General features: G+C 40.9%; 1 protein-coding gene across 4 annotated transcripts in view; it reads left to right on the forward strand.

Annotated features, from left to right (window-relative positions):
- abca4a (ATP-binding cassette, sub-family A (ABC1), member 4a) overlaps positions 1–13,944 on the forward strand; it is a 45,060-nt gene that overhangs the window by 21,258 nt on the left and 9,858 nt on the right. The window contains exons 17-41 of one of the 4 annotated variants that reach the window (XM_023950290.2): positions 9–213; positions 294–371; positions 468–632; positions 1,563–1,743; positions 1,967–2,098; positions 2,220–2,359; positions 2,456–2,593; positions 2,735–2,913; positions 3,206–3,308; positions 3,678–3,883; positions 3,970–4,018; positions 4,184–4,264; positions 6,099–6,256; positions 6,389–6,513; positions 6,856–6,954; positions 7,037–7,226; positions 7,330–7,424; positions 7,561–7,593; positions 8,088–8,193; positions 8,303–8,377; positions 9,435–9,604; positions 9,709–9,886; positions 9,992–10,107; positions 12,647–12,794; positions 12,881–13,004. In XM_023950290.2, the coding sequence (XP_023806058.1) occupies positions 9–213; positions 294–371; positions 468–632; positions 1,563–1,743; positions 1,967–2,098; positions 2,220–2,359; positions 2,456–2,593; positions 2,735–2,913; positions 3,206–3,308; positions 3,678–3,883; positions 3,970–4,018; positions 4,184–4,264; positions 6,099–6,256; positions 6,389–6,513; positions 6,856–6,954; positions 7,037–7,226; positions 7,330–7,424; positions 7,561–7,593; positions 8,088–8,193; positions 8,303–8,377; positions 9,435–9,604; positions 9,709–9,886; positions 9,992–10,107; positions 12,647–12,794; positions 12,881–13,004 (3,274 nt within the window). The remainder of the gene's footprint in view (positions 1–8; positions 214–293; positions 372–467; positions 633–1,562; positions 1,744–1,966; positions 2,099–2,219; positions 2,360–2,455; positions 2,594–2,734; positions 2,914–3,205; positions 3,309–3,677; positions 3,884–3,969; positions 4,019–4,183; positions 4,265–6,098; positions 6,257–6,388; positions 6,514–6,855; positions 6,955–7,036; positions 7,227–7,329; positions 7,425–7,560; positions 7,594–8,087; positions 8,194–8,302; positions 8,378–9,434; positions 9,605–9,708; positions 9,887–9,991; positions 10,108–12,646; positions 12,795–12,880; positions 13,005–13,944) is intronic. The other 3 variants (XM_023950291.2, XM_023950292.2, XM_078938411.1) reach the window with 3 other exon arrangements.

Raw genomic sequence — 13,944 nt, forward strand, 5'->3', positions numbered from 1 at the left:
TCATGCAGAGTCTGCTGTCACAGGTAGCATTTGGCTTTGGCACAGAATATTTGTCCCGCTATGAGGAGCAAGGGATGGGTTTGCAGTGGGATAACATCCAGACAAGTCCTCTGGAGGGAGACGAATTCTCCTTCCTCACCTCCATCTGTATGATGGTTCTGGACACGGTTCTGTACTCCGTGCTGGCCTGGTACCTGGATAACGTTTTCCCTGGTCAGTACACCACACAGAAAATAAGCAAAGAGCACATAACAAAAATGACAATACTGTGTTGAACTTCATTTCCATCACAGGACAGTATGGAATTGGCCGCCCCTTTTACTTTCCTTTGCTACCCTGCTACTGGCTCAACAGTGTGGCTCCAGTTACAGGTACTCATTATTATTATTTTTGTGTTTTCCAAAACTAGAGAAAGTCACTTTTATTTGCCATACAAAGATACTAATGGAAGCTGTTTTCCCCAAAAGACAACGTCAAAATAAATAGAAAAAGCTTTGATAACCTTGTGGTCAAGGAGCAAGGAAAGCTGCCAATGAGAGGAGAGAAGGAAAACGGCGATCAAGCCAAGTCTAAGGAAGATGTTCCCTCATGTGAACACCAGCATCAACGCGAGGAGAACCAAGAGAAAGAGGGTATCCCTGGAACTATTCAACACAGACAAACATTCAATCTTAGGTCTGAGCTCTGACTGTAAATGAGAGCAGGACTGAGTTTGTGATACGGACACTGCTGTGTTAGAACCAGAAATTGTCAGTAACTAGTAACTGGTCTGAGACAACTTTAACACTATCTTCGGCGAGTGCATTTGCGCATTTAGGGCTTTGGCGTTCAAAACTAATTTTTTGTGCTCTACGTACAAAATTCACGTCCAGGTAAAACTTTGACAAATCAGGGACTCAGATTTGGGAGTGACGTACGGATGGCATCCCTTTAAATGGAACGAAAGTGCCAACCGTTTGAAAATGGATCATGAAGGCGAAAAACAAAAAAACAGCACCAGAAGAATTTGTCAAATAAACGTTTCAAACAATCAACGCAAGATCACCTACTTTTAATAAAGCATCTGTTTGGTCATTTTATAGCTTGAATGACTTGACTACAGAAAAAAATAGGAAAAAGAGGATTTTAAAGAAGATTTTAGAAAAGGTGTCAGAACAAGATATGGTTATTTTGACAAATAGAATGACTGAGTAATAGCTGTTTATTTCTTTATAGAAGTCTATGGGATTTTGGCTTCTTGGAACCAGGGGGGTACTTCCTGTTTGGAACATGACGGGGGAGGGGTCACGCAGTCAAGTTGTCACATACAGTCAATGGGACTGAGTTTAGACTGTGGGAACTCAGTGTCCTTGCCTGTGTTTGCACCTGTCTAATCTGTTTGATATTTGATCAATAAGTGATAGAAACTTTTGTTTTAGGTTGTTATTTTTTTTAGAATCGGATGACTTTCCAGTTCACTGGTTTCATAAACCTCATCTGTTCTTAAAAATATTTTTTCTGCCATATTCACAAAAGTATGATCACATGTGCAACACAACGGACTGTTCTTGTTTTTTTGTCAGCAGATCAGTCGTTCTTTGAAGCAGAGCCAGATAATCTGGTGAAGGGAGTTTGCATCGAGAACCTGGTCAAAGTGTTCAGCAGCTGCGTGCGGCCAGCCATCGATGGCCTTACCATCAGCTTCTACGAGGGCCACATTACTTCTCTTTTGGGCCACAATGGAGCTGGAAAGACCACCACCATGTGGGTCATTCAAACTGTACCCAAAACATGGCTAATTCTGCTTGACCCATAAGAATCCAGACTCACTTATTCTTTAAAACACAGTTATTTTGAAAATATCAACGACCATGTGGCCCACAGAACACATTTCAGATATTTTTCCATTACACTGATGTCACTATGGGTTCTTATGGGTTAAGGCTGAAATTCTATATATAATGCTTTTTTCCCGCTTTTCTATCAGGTCAATCTTGACGGGCTTGTTCCCTCCCACATGTGGGACAGCCACCATTTATGGCAAAGACATCCGCACAGACATGGACAGCATTCGTCTGTCTCTGGGAATGTGCCCTCAACATAACATCCTCTTTCAGCAGTATGTAACTCCTAAATCCTCCATCCATGAGTGATTCATGTGAAAAATGACCAGTAGTGTGGTAACAGGCTGCTGTGCTGTAAGTGGATGATCAACTTTCTCTGCATCTCTTGCTTCTCAGCATGACGGTGGCGGAGCATATCCTCTTCTTTTCATTGCTGAAAGGCTGTCCAATAGCAGAGGCTGAGGAGGAGGTGGAAAACATGCTTCAGGATTTGGGTCTTCCTCACAAACGAGACGAATTGATCCAGAATCTGTCAGGTTTGCGTGGAATCAACTATCTGAAAACGTTTAGGCAAATCATTCAACCACAGTGATTGGTGTGTGCATCAGTGACATCTCGTGGCTCTGATCTAGGGGGGATGCAGAGGAAGTTGTCAGTTGCGCTGGCCTTTGTGGGTGGGGCCAAGGTGGTGGTCCTGGATGAGCCCACATCTGGGGTGGATCCGTACTCCAGACGCTCCATTTGGGACCTGCTGCTCAAATATCGCACAGGTAACTCTGTCAGCCTGAAGGATGCACAAATATCTTTTGTCCAACGTCAATGTTCACATGTAATGTCTTCTAATTTAATATAAAAGTGTATTTTCCTTCATCCCAACTATTTTTCAAACACTTTTTACTGTCAACATACAGGCCGTACGGTGATCATGTCCACCCACCACATGGATGAGGCCGACCTTCTCAGTGACCGGGTGGCCATCCTCTCTCAGGGTCGCCTCTACTGCTGCGGATCCCCCATCTTCCTCAAGAACTGTTTTGGCGCAGGCTTCTACCTCACTCTTGTGCGTCGGATGAAAAACGATCCGCCAAAGGTGGGGAGGAAGCCACCAGTGTGTTTTTGTGCATTTGTCTTTGCATGACACAGAAAGCCGAAGCTTTGAGTGAAATGGCTATTTTAGGGTACCAGTGGTTTTATGTTAGTTCTCCAACTTATAATAAATGTGATGTGTTGATTTGAAATAAAATTAAAAAATGTGGTTTTTGGACAAAATGCTGAGCATTTAGCTCAACATTTTGTTTAGCTAAATGCTTAAAAGATGAAGTGGAACAAAAAGATTTTTCTTTTCTTTTCAATGAACCGTTTGGTGTCTCTTTATGCTGCAGCCCAGCTGTGATTGCACACAGGATTGTTCCTGCAAATGTTCAAAGTGTTCCAAGTTTAAAGCCAACCATGAAGAGACCAAAACCTCTGACAGACAGATGGACGGTAGGTTTTTTATCACTTCTGCCCAAAAAACAACACATTTTTATTTTTACAAATCACTCAACTACGATGTAGTCAGTGCATGTCCAAAGTGCAGCCCGCAGACTCCTTTCATAAAATCAATGCTGGACACCCCTGCTGTAGTCTGTTTGTTGTCAAGGTACTAATTCAGATAATCTCTTTTCACTATCCTATACTACCATAAATACCCGTTAGTATTTTAGTAGGGTTAAATGCAGCAAAAAATCCTTAGATTCACACCCAACAAGTGTGAAATAGTAGGCGGCTAAACATAACAGAAGCACAGATGTTACCTATGGAAGAAGGCAAGAGCTGTATCTTCAAACTCAAAAACTGCTTTCTTATCTACAGGTAACATTGAAAGCATCATGGCCTTAGTTCATCACCATGTACCGCAGGCTCGACTCATAGAGACCATAGGTCAAGAGCTAACGTTTCTGCTCCCGAACCAAAACTTCCAGCCCAGAGCGTACGCCAGCCTCTTCCGGGAGCTGGAGGAGACGCTGGTGGACATCGGTCTCAGTAGCTTTGGTGTGTCAGACACATCTCTGGAGGAGGTGAGGGAACAACAGACAACAACAAAAATCAAGTCGACCAAGTCAAAACAGTAGTGATGCCAGTTAAAAGCTCTGTTTTCTTGTAGATCTTTCTAAAGGTCACTGCAGATGGAACCAACAGGAAGTGCATTCCAGGTAAGCAAGTACTTTAGAGTACTGAGAGATGTCATAGTAAGCTTTCTATTCTCCCCATTTTTAGTGAATTTGTATTTGCATCTCATGTTTCACCCATACTTACGTGTACTGTGTGTTTGTCCTTTAAATCCACTATTAACTCAGTTGTTTGTCTAACTGCCTCAGATAAAATATCATTGCGACAGATGTCTCAAGCTAGTGTGTGTGGATTCAACAGAGTGGCTGTTGATGTGGAAGGACAAAAAGGTGAAGTTGGCTTTCAGCTTGCAGCTCCAGGTGTACCTGCTGTTGTTGTGGAACAAGCAAACATTTTATACATCTATATAACTTCACTCACCGGCCACTTTATGAGGTTCAAACTGCTACCGGGTTGGACCCCTTTTGCCTTCAGAACTGCCTTAATCCTTGTTGGCATAGATTCAACAAGGTTGTGGAAACATTCCTCAGAGAGTTTGGTCCATATTGACATGAAAGCATCACACAGTTGATTTGTCAGCTGCACATCCATGATGCCAATCTCCCATTGCAACACATCCCAAAGGTTCTCTATTGGGTTGAGATCCCCACACCAGTACACCACCACTACCACCACCCTGAACTGTTGATACAAGGCAGGATGGATTCATGCTTTCATGTTGTTGATGCCAAATTCTGACCCTACCATCTGAACGTTGCAGCAGAAATTCAGCCTTATCAGACCAGGCAACGTTTTTCCAATCTTCTATTGTCCAGGTTTGGTAAACTTGTGTGAATTTTAGCATCGGTTTCCTGTTCTTAGCTGACAGGAGTGGCCCCTGGTGTGGTCCTCTGCTGCTGTAGCCCTCCTGCCTAAGGTTGAGCAGTGGTTACTTCAGTTCATGTTGTCTTTCTATCAGCTGGAACCAGTCTGACCATTGTCCTCTGACCTCTGGCATCAACAAGGCATTACCGTCCACAGAACTGCAGTTCACTGGATATTTTCTTTTTCTGACCATTCTCTGTAAACCCTAGAGATGGTAGTGGGGGAAAATCCCAGTAGAACAGCAGATACTGAAATACTTAGAGGAGGCCGTCTGGTAGCAACAACCATGGCACATTAAAAGTCACCTATATCACCATTTTCCCCCATTCTGATATTCAATTTGAACTGCAGCAGATTATCTTTACCATGTCTACATGACTGAATTCATTGAGTTGCTGTCATGTGATTGGCTGATTAGAAATTTATGTTAACGAGCAGCCGGACAGGTGTGCCTAATAAAGTGGTCAGTGAGTGTATTTTTTTTTTTGTCAATGGGAAATTGAGCTTAAAAAAAGCACCAAAAATCGTGTATTTGGGAAATTTAGTAGAAAATCTAAAAAGGAAAAGAAAAATTATTTTACTGAAAGAATAGGAAAATATGTTATAATCACAGTTTCTAACGATTGATAAGGATTTCTTATTGCAATTTTTTTTCACATCCAGTGCGTGACCTGAACAGAACTTTGTCTTTGGTATTAAGCGTCTTTGTGTGCCATTTAAAGCGCTATACAAATAAAATTTAGTATATTTTCTTTAGACATGATTTTTTTGTGTTTCTCTAGGAAAAAAGTTCTACAGGTATATTTAGGCAGTATATTTGAAGTTTACTTTTATATACTATCTTTATATTGTAAACTTAAAATATTAGTTAGTTTACTTCTTACACTAAACATACTTGGTCTATAGTACACTTGTATACTTATACTGAAGTATACTTTATAAAAGAATCTTTAAGGGGACTACTTTTTGCTAAGGGTTTACTAAGTTTGATAAGTGGAAAAATGCAATCGCCCCTGAAATACATTATGATATTTATTGCAATATTAAAGTAGCTCTGCATCAAAGCAACTTCAGCGACAGCTTTTCCTGACAACAGCACAGTACAAAGAGCAAAAGCTTGGCCTTCCCAGCTAGTTCACGAACTGCTAATTGTTTCATGACGTCCCGAAAGTTTACCGGTTCCACCCTTGGGTTAAAATCGGCTTTGCTTGGGCAGCTAGTTAGCTTTTCTTGATTAACGTTTGGCACAGCAGTGGCACATGTTACTCCCTGCCTACTTAACCGGGCTTCTTCTCGCAGAGTCCAATGGCCAGGACCCAAGCCAGATCAAGGAGGGCAGTGCAGGCCGGGGGTCATACCGGGTCAGAGGCGTCTGCCTGACCGTCAAGCAGTTCTTAGCTCTGCTCATCAAGAGACTGCACCATGCCACTCGCTCCTACAAAGACTTCGTAGCACAGGTCACATTTTTAACGATAATTGTAATCCTAATGTGCCGTATCATTTATTTTCATATTTGTTTAAAATTTGTGTTAATGTTTTTTTGTACTTTTTCTAAAATCTTTCTTGCTTTGGTCTTTGATCTTTGGTAGATTGTGCTTCCTGCCAGCTTTGTGTTCTTCTCACTGATGTTTAATCTGATTGTGCCACCATTTGGAGAATACCCAAGTCTGACGCTTAGTCCGTGGATGTATGGGCGCCAGTACACCTTTTTCAGGTTCGCACCTTTTCTGTCATTAATTTAAACCAGTTTTAAAGCAGTTTTCCCAGGACTTTTAGGTGTCCTTTAATGATGACGTCATCAGTTTGCCTCACTGGTCTGAAGTGCACATTCAGTTGTGTACAAATTCCTTCACTACTCGCTACTCAGTGCACTATATGGTGTGCTCGCCATCTTGAAGAGCTGTCTGAATCTGCTCCCTAACCACTAAAAAAACGATATAGTGTCCTGAATTTTAAAAGTAATTAGGACACTATGCTCACAGTAGATGAGCCAAATTCTGTTTGTGACTTGAGAAACGTCTGAACACAAATTTGTATTTTTGTTTATCCATTGCAGCAATGAGCGCCCCACGGATGCCGCGATGAGATACTTTGGCAATGTGCTGCTGGATAAGCCAGGCTTTGGGACTCGCTGCATGGTGGATGAACCGTTGGAGTACGTCATCATCGCTTTGATTTGTTCGTAATTTGTTCCATGGAGTATTTCCTTAAATATAAAATAACGTCTTTGTTGCCAGAGATTTCCCATGCAACAACATCACAACAGAATGGGAGATGCCATTGGTTAACCCTGCCCTTATAGAAATGCTGGAGAGCCCGCGCTGGGATTCCCTCAGACCTTCTCCAGAATGTCAGTGCAGCACAGCCAAGAAACTCACCATGCTCCCTGTGTGTCCAGAAGGAGCTGGAGGCCTCCCTCCTCCTCAGGTAGGCTCGCTTCCTGATGGCAGGATGTGAACTAGTATGTACCATAAACCTCTGATCTTCTCATTCAACATGTACACTGCATGCTTTTTTTTTTATTCATTAGAGGATCCAGTCAACAGGCGACGTTCTGATGGACCTAACTGGTAGAAACATCTCTGACTACCTGGTTAAGACTTACCCTAAACTTATCAGAACCAGGTAATGGTTCTGATAAACTTTTGAGGCCATCAAACACAAGTAGACACACAAAAAGAGATTTAAGGCCAACATATTTCAATCATGAGGTTTTTTTTCTTTTGTTGTAAACTTGCCACACTTGTGATTTGTTTTCCAGCCTGAAAAGCAAATATTGGGTGAATGAACAAAGGTAAGTCATATTCTGTTCATTTAAAGCAGAGCGTGCTCAGCCTGTTTTTAAATGTTTTTCTCCATCAGTGATTGGGTTGTTGGTTGCGTGTGTGTCTGCAGAGGGGGAGAGATGGGGGGTTCTTTTTCTACATGATTGCCCTTGTTTCTCTATTTGTTGTTTATATTTTAAATCTAATATTTTGTGTAATATTACATTTAAAAAGTGCAAAATAAATAAAGAGATTGATTTGATTTGAAAGTATGGATGTTACATCCACGTAGAGTGGATGACAAGAAAATTTCCCCATTGTGGGATAAATAAAGTTTATTATTCTATTCTATTCTATTCTATTCTATTCTATTCTATTCTATTCTATTCTATTCTATTCTATTCTATTCTAAGTATCTTTTACAGGAGTCTATGTAGTGGTGTGCTTCTCCCTCTAGTGGTCATTTTACTGTACTGCAAAATAGGAGAGAAGTCAAACAGGTGTTTTGCTCTGTGATGTTTAGGTATGGTGGCATATCAGTGGGAGGACAGCTTCCTGTTTTATCTCTTCAACCTAATGCAATCCAGGATTTGGCATCTCAGCTCGGGCAACTTCTCAATGTGACAGGAGTATGGCTTTAAATTAAAACTTTCTGTATATGATGGACAACAGTGTATAAATCTCCTCTGAGTCTCTTTTTAAATGTCATATAATGGACATTTATGTTTTCATTCCAAGGGCAAATACTCCAAACAAACTCTCAGAGACATAGGAACATTCCTCAGGTATCTGGAGACTCCAAACAATGTCAAGGTCAGTTCATGAACGGTTGGATGAAACACATTGTTCTTGGTACATGAAACTCACAAACTGGTCCCATAATGTGTATACCGGTCAATATGAGGCTTTAGTCACATGCACCTGTACTGGATTACATGTAGCTACGCAGGTTTATGCCAGTTTTCGGGCACACACAAAACGTGTCAATTTAGAAAACTGAAATTTAAAAACACTCTCTCAAAGCCAGACATACTGTTTGTTTTTCAAATAAAGATGAAGCTAAGCCACTCTCCTGACATCAATCAATCAAATCTTTATTTATATAGCACTTTCACATCTGCCAGACATCCAAAGTGCTGCACACGTATAATTACACTAAAACCATAGGTAAAGTTCAAAGAAGCACAGTAAAATGATAATAAAATCATCAATAAAAGAAAACACTAAAAAGCTGTCTAATTATCATTCTCTCTGTTGTTAAAAGCCAATGTAAAAAGATGCGTTTTTAGCAGAGATTTAAAATCATTTAAGGATCTGGCAGATCTCACTGACAGGGGAAGACGATTCCATAGTTTAGACATGATGGTAATCCATATCTGCCATTGCAAGGACGCTTGCTAATGAACAGAACTACAGCGTGTCTCCTTTACTTCATGAGATTTACACAGGCCTCTTCCAAGTGCAGTAAACAGTCTCAATAGAAAAAGAAGAAGAAGAAGCTGCTTTCTGCTTGTCCAGTGTGAAAGTTTTTAAATGCGCGTCAAATTAAATTTGTGTACGTACCTTAACAACCAGGCAAGGAGCTTGCACTTATCACTTGAAATGCACTAAGTCTGCAAGGTTTGGTGAAGTTGAAAAAAATAGTACAACACTCTTGCATCTCACCTAATTCTCCCTTACTTATATGTGTTAAGTGTCCGTTACCACTTGTTCCCTGCAGCATGCCTGTTAAAAAAAGGTTCACAAATATTTGCACTCTACGGGCTGACAAAGTAGTCTACGATCTAAAAATGCTTGCAGATTGCCCATATCCACTCATAAAGAGCAGTCTTGACTAAGGCATAACATCTCTGTTCATTGCTTTTACCAGGTGTGGTACAACAACAAGGGCTGGCACGCCATGGTGTCTTTCATGAATGTCGCCAATAACGCCATCCTTCGCGCACACCTGCCCGAAAGAGCCAACCTGGATGAATTTGGAATCACCGTCATCAACCATCCTCTGAACCTCACCAAAGAGCAGCTGTCTGAGATCACTGTGTGAGGGATTCGCCCGGTCCCTCTGCCTTTTAAACCGCCTTTAGGCCCCCGTAGAAGAACCGACCTGACCTAACGAAGTCTATGTTTCTCTGCCCTCTCACCAGACTGAGCACGTCCGTGGACGCAGTGGTGGCCATGTGTGTCATTTTCGCCATGTCCTTCGTCCCAGCCAGCTTTGTCCTTTATCTCATCCAAGAGCGGGTCACTCAAGCCAAACACCTGCAGTTTGTCAGTGGCGTCAGTCCACTGGTGTACTGGATGGCCAACTTTCTGTGGGACATGGTACAGTGACCCCTTTACTTTTTCAGGACACACTTGCATGTGAGCTGTTGGTGCAATCTAGGCCATGTAATTATATCAATGGCTGTTTTCTCTGCCCCTCTGCAGGTGAACTACTCCATCAGTGCAGCAATGGTGGTGCAAATATTCCTCTTTTTTGACAAGAAGTGTTACACATCTGCAACCAACGTGCAAGCACTGATCGCTTTGCTCATGCTTTACGGGTCAGTTGTCATTTTAGTTTGAAATGTACGGGAAACCTTCATGTTTTATGCATTATTACCCACAACTGGAATTTCTGTTGAAAGGAGGATTCGTGTGGAAGATTTTCCTAAATACAACAGCTAAAAATCTTAAAACTAAACTACTTTTTAAAGGATTTTTCCTGAAATTCTTAAGGTTTATATAGCTCCACTTAAATTTTAATTACGCTTAACAAGCATCATTTACGGAGCACTGGACATGACAAAAAAATTGTTTACCCAAATTAACAATTTCTTACCACGAATTAGTGTTTGTTGTGCACAAACTAGCATTTTGCTGCCACAATTTCAAACTTGGGGGCCACAAATGAACATTTTGTGCATATGAACTAATTTTTTGTTTGCACAAATTAGCCTTTTATGGGTACATATTAGAGTTTTGGGGCCACATAGTGATTTGTGGTTACAAATTGGTACTTTGTAGGCATAAAATACCATTTCCTTTGGGCACAAAATAGTATTTTCTGTCCCAAATTAACATTTTGTGGGGCCAAATTTGTATTTTATGATTACAAATTGGGATTCGGTGCTCACAATTTGGTACTTTTTGTGCACGAATAAGCATTTTCTTTGCACAAATTAGTATTTTTTTGGTAGTAGGAAGGCACAATTTAACATTCTGTTGGCACAAATGAGGGTTTTGTGGCCACAAATTAATTCTTTTGTGTCATCAAAATGGTAGTAGGAATTGAAAATACTAAAATGCTCATTTTTGTGCAAATTTTAAGCCCTACAATGACCATTGTCGTTGGGACTGAAAGAAATAGTTTGGAACTTTAGAGAATGAAGTAATATTTGTTGGCTGAGCTGTAGCTGTTTCAGCTGTCGGCAGAAACTGGCTCCAGTTTTTTTATTTGTCTCTGCTAAAACAAAAAGTTATTGAAGTGTTTTGAAACTTTGCAGAAAACATGTCCAGCTCAAAAAAACCTCATGTTTAATAAAGTAATCGGAAGCTCACAGGTGCTACCTTGATCCCCAAAGGGGAATTAAGGATACCGTTGGAACTTCCAAAAAGAGCCAGCCGCTGTCTCACACTGCTCATATTTTATTGATTATGTGGCGTTGCACTTTGCTGCAAATCCCCTATGGGAGCTCTTTGGATACACAAAGATTCTCTGTCTTCTGCTGACTGTTAAATATTTCTGTGAGATGAAGCGGCCTCTAATCCACTGATTTAAGGGACCATCCATAGCAACAACAAAGGCTGAAGTAGTTTATTCTGAAGCTGAAAGGTACAACTTTAGACTTTGTACTGTGTCTAAACTGAGCTTTGTATATATTTATTTTATTTTATTGCTAATTTTTACTTTCTGTCATGTAGCTGGAAAGTTAGAGATTGTAAATCCACTTGTAACATTTTTTTAAAATATAAATACTTTAGAATAAAACTATAATAAGTAATAATTAGAACATTTTTCGTCTGTCTTATTTTGGTATTCTATGTCCACAAACTTTTTTTTGTTGTTGAGAAAAAGCAAAAACAGCCCACTTCTCTATACAGACTGTTAAGCAACACATGTTTTCTAAACCAATGCTGTAACAAACATGCCGAGTGTGGTGTGTAAATAACAGGGAGGCAAAAAAAAATACTATACATTTGGAAAAATCCTTTTTATAGGTTGCTAAAAAGTGAGAAACAATGAAAGAAAACCTTGCAGTCTAGTAGGAATGAATTTACTTTCGCCACGTTTCGCTTTAATGGTGTAACATAAGGTTTAGTTTTAAACTCAAAATAGTGCTGCTTGTTTATAACCACTGATATACCTCTTTATTAGACAGAAAAATGCCAAAAATTCTAAATCATCATTTGATTTATCCCTTGTGCTATCCTAGGCAGTTTAACATTGGGATTTGGGTCATCTAGACCCACTAAACAGTGCGCTGAACCTTTTTTCTGCAATGATTTGTGAACCTGACTGGTGTCCATGGATAACATGAAATCTTTCCACCTTTATCCACCTTTGTCATGGTAGGGAGAACACGTCAATGTAAGGGTGGGGTCATCTAGGATAGCACAATGGTTATATTTACTGAACAGTCTTAGGCTCCATGATGGCGCAATGGTTAGAATTGTAGCAAGAATTCCATGGTCCAATCCCAGCTGGGTCCTTTCTGTGTGTAGTTAGCCTGTTCTCTTCGTGTGTGTCCAGGTTTTGCCTGGGAACTCCGATTTCCTCCCACTGGGTCAAAACCTGCTTCAAAGTTCAATTGGTGTCTCTAAATTGCCCCTAGTCATGCATGTGGTTCGGTGAGCCCTGCAACAGACTGGAAACCTGTTCAGGATGTGTCTTACCTTTGCCCAACAGTTGTTGAGATAGGCTCCAGCAACCCAGTGACCCCAAAAGGGATTCAACAGGATTACAAGATGGATGGCATTATTGATCTGATATAATATAGAAAAATTGATGTTTAAATGTCAGTAAATTGAGTTTTAAAAGCAAAAGTCAGATGATTGGAACCATAGTCCCTAACATTGTCTGACTGACTGTTGTTGTTCCAGCTGGTCTGTGACACCCATGATGTACCCCATGTCCTACGTGTTCAGTGTCCCGAGCACAGCCTACGTCTCTCTGTCATGCATCAACCTCTTCATTGGCATCAACAGCAGTGCCATCACCTTCATCCTGGACCTTTTTGAGAACACCTCTGTAAGTCCTGCTTGTCTTGCTTTTCCAGACTTGATTTTTGTGCCCTCCATTCCATTGTTAATCTCTTCTTTGGGATGTCTTTCTAGGCTTTATATGGATTCAACCAGCTCCTTAAGACAGCACTTCTTATCTTTCCTCATTATTGCCTGGGGCGAGGGCTTATAGACATGGCCATGAACCAGGCTGTGACTGATGTCTACGCTCGCTTTGGTAAGCACTAAGCCGTTTTTGACAGCACAGCATGCACACATGTTTAGCTTCCATCCACCATCTCCACACCTGAATGTTGACTCTTTCTATGCATCAGATAGTCGGTAGCCTGAACTTATTGTTCAGGTCTAAACCTGCTGCAACTCTTCAGTGAAACACTAGTAGCAATGCACCCATTGGAGGTTCAGAGGTTTGAGCCACATGGGGGTTGACCCGTGTTGGTGCTGCAGGTTCTTGGGTTGTCTGGGCCCGTGGAGGGTCATTGTCCTGAGCAGCTGCATCAGTTGCAGTTTCCTTGAGGTTCGTGTGGCCACCTTGAGGCACAATTGTTGCGCGTGCAGTGAGTGTATCCTGAAATATTTGCAAGTTTGAAGGCACGTCTGCAATACACGGCTAACTTTAGAGGCTTTAAAATGTTACCGAGTCACTTTTGGACTTGTTGCCTCAAGTTTTCATCTGACAGCATTAAATCCTACAACCATTCTTTAGTATTAACATTTTTTATTGTTATTTTGAGAAAAACAAACAGAAACAGTAGAAGAAGAAAAAAACATAAAAACAAGAACATTTCCAGCACAACAAAGTCACAGCACGGAGGCAACACATCAGCTAGTTACATACAACTAGTACATTACATGGATTATGTCATGGGGAACCTAGTCATCATTAGGTTCAATCAGAGGACAACATTTGGACTGCCTTTATAAAGAATGTTGACTAGATCACCAGGAAGATGATCAAGCAGAGGCCTACATAATTTATAAAAAGCATCAGAGTTGCCCTGTAAGAGGGCACTGAGGCGTTCCATAGGAAGAACTTTGAATGCCTCTCTATACCACTGTGTGACAGAAGGAGGTTGTTCCTGAATCCACTGCAGCAGTATGCATCGTCTCGCCAGGTGTAAAAGCTTCTGTAATAAAACCATCTCCTGACCAGATAG

Source organism: Oryzias latipes, chromosome 20, assembly GCF_053564925.1.
Source record: "Oryzias latipes strain Hd-rR chromosome 20, Olatipes_Hd-rR_3.1".
NCBI classification, from domain to species: Eukaryota; Metazoa; Chordata; class Actinopteri; order Beloniformes; family Adrianichthyidae; genus Oryzias; species Oryzias latipes.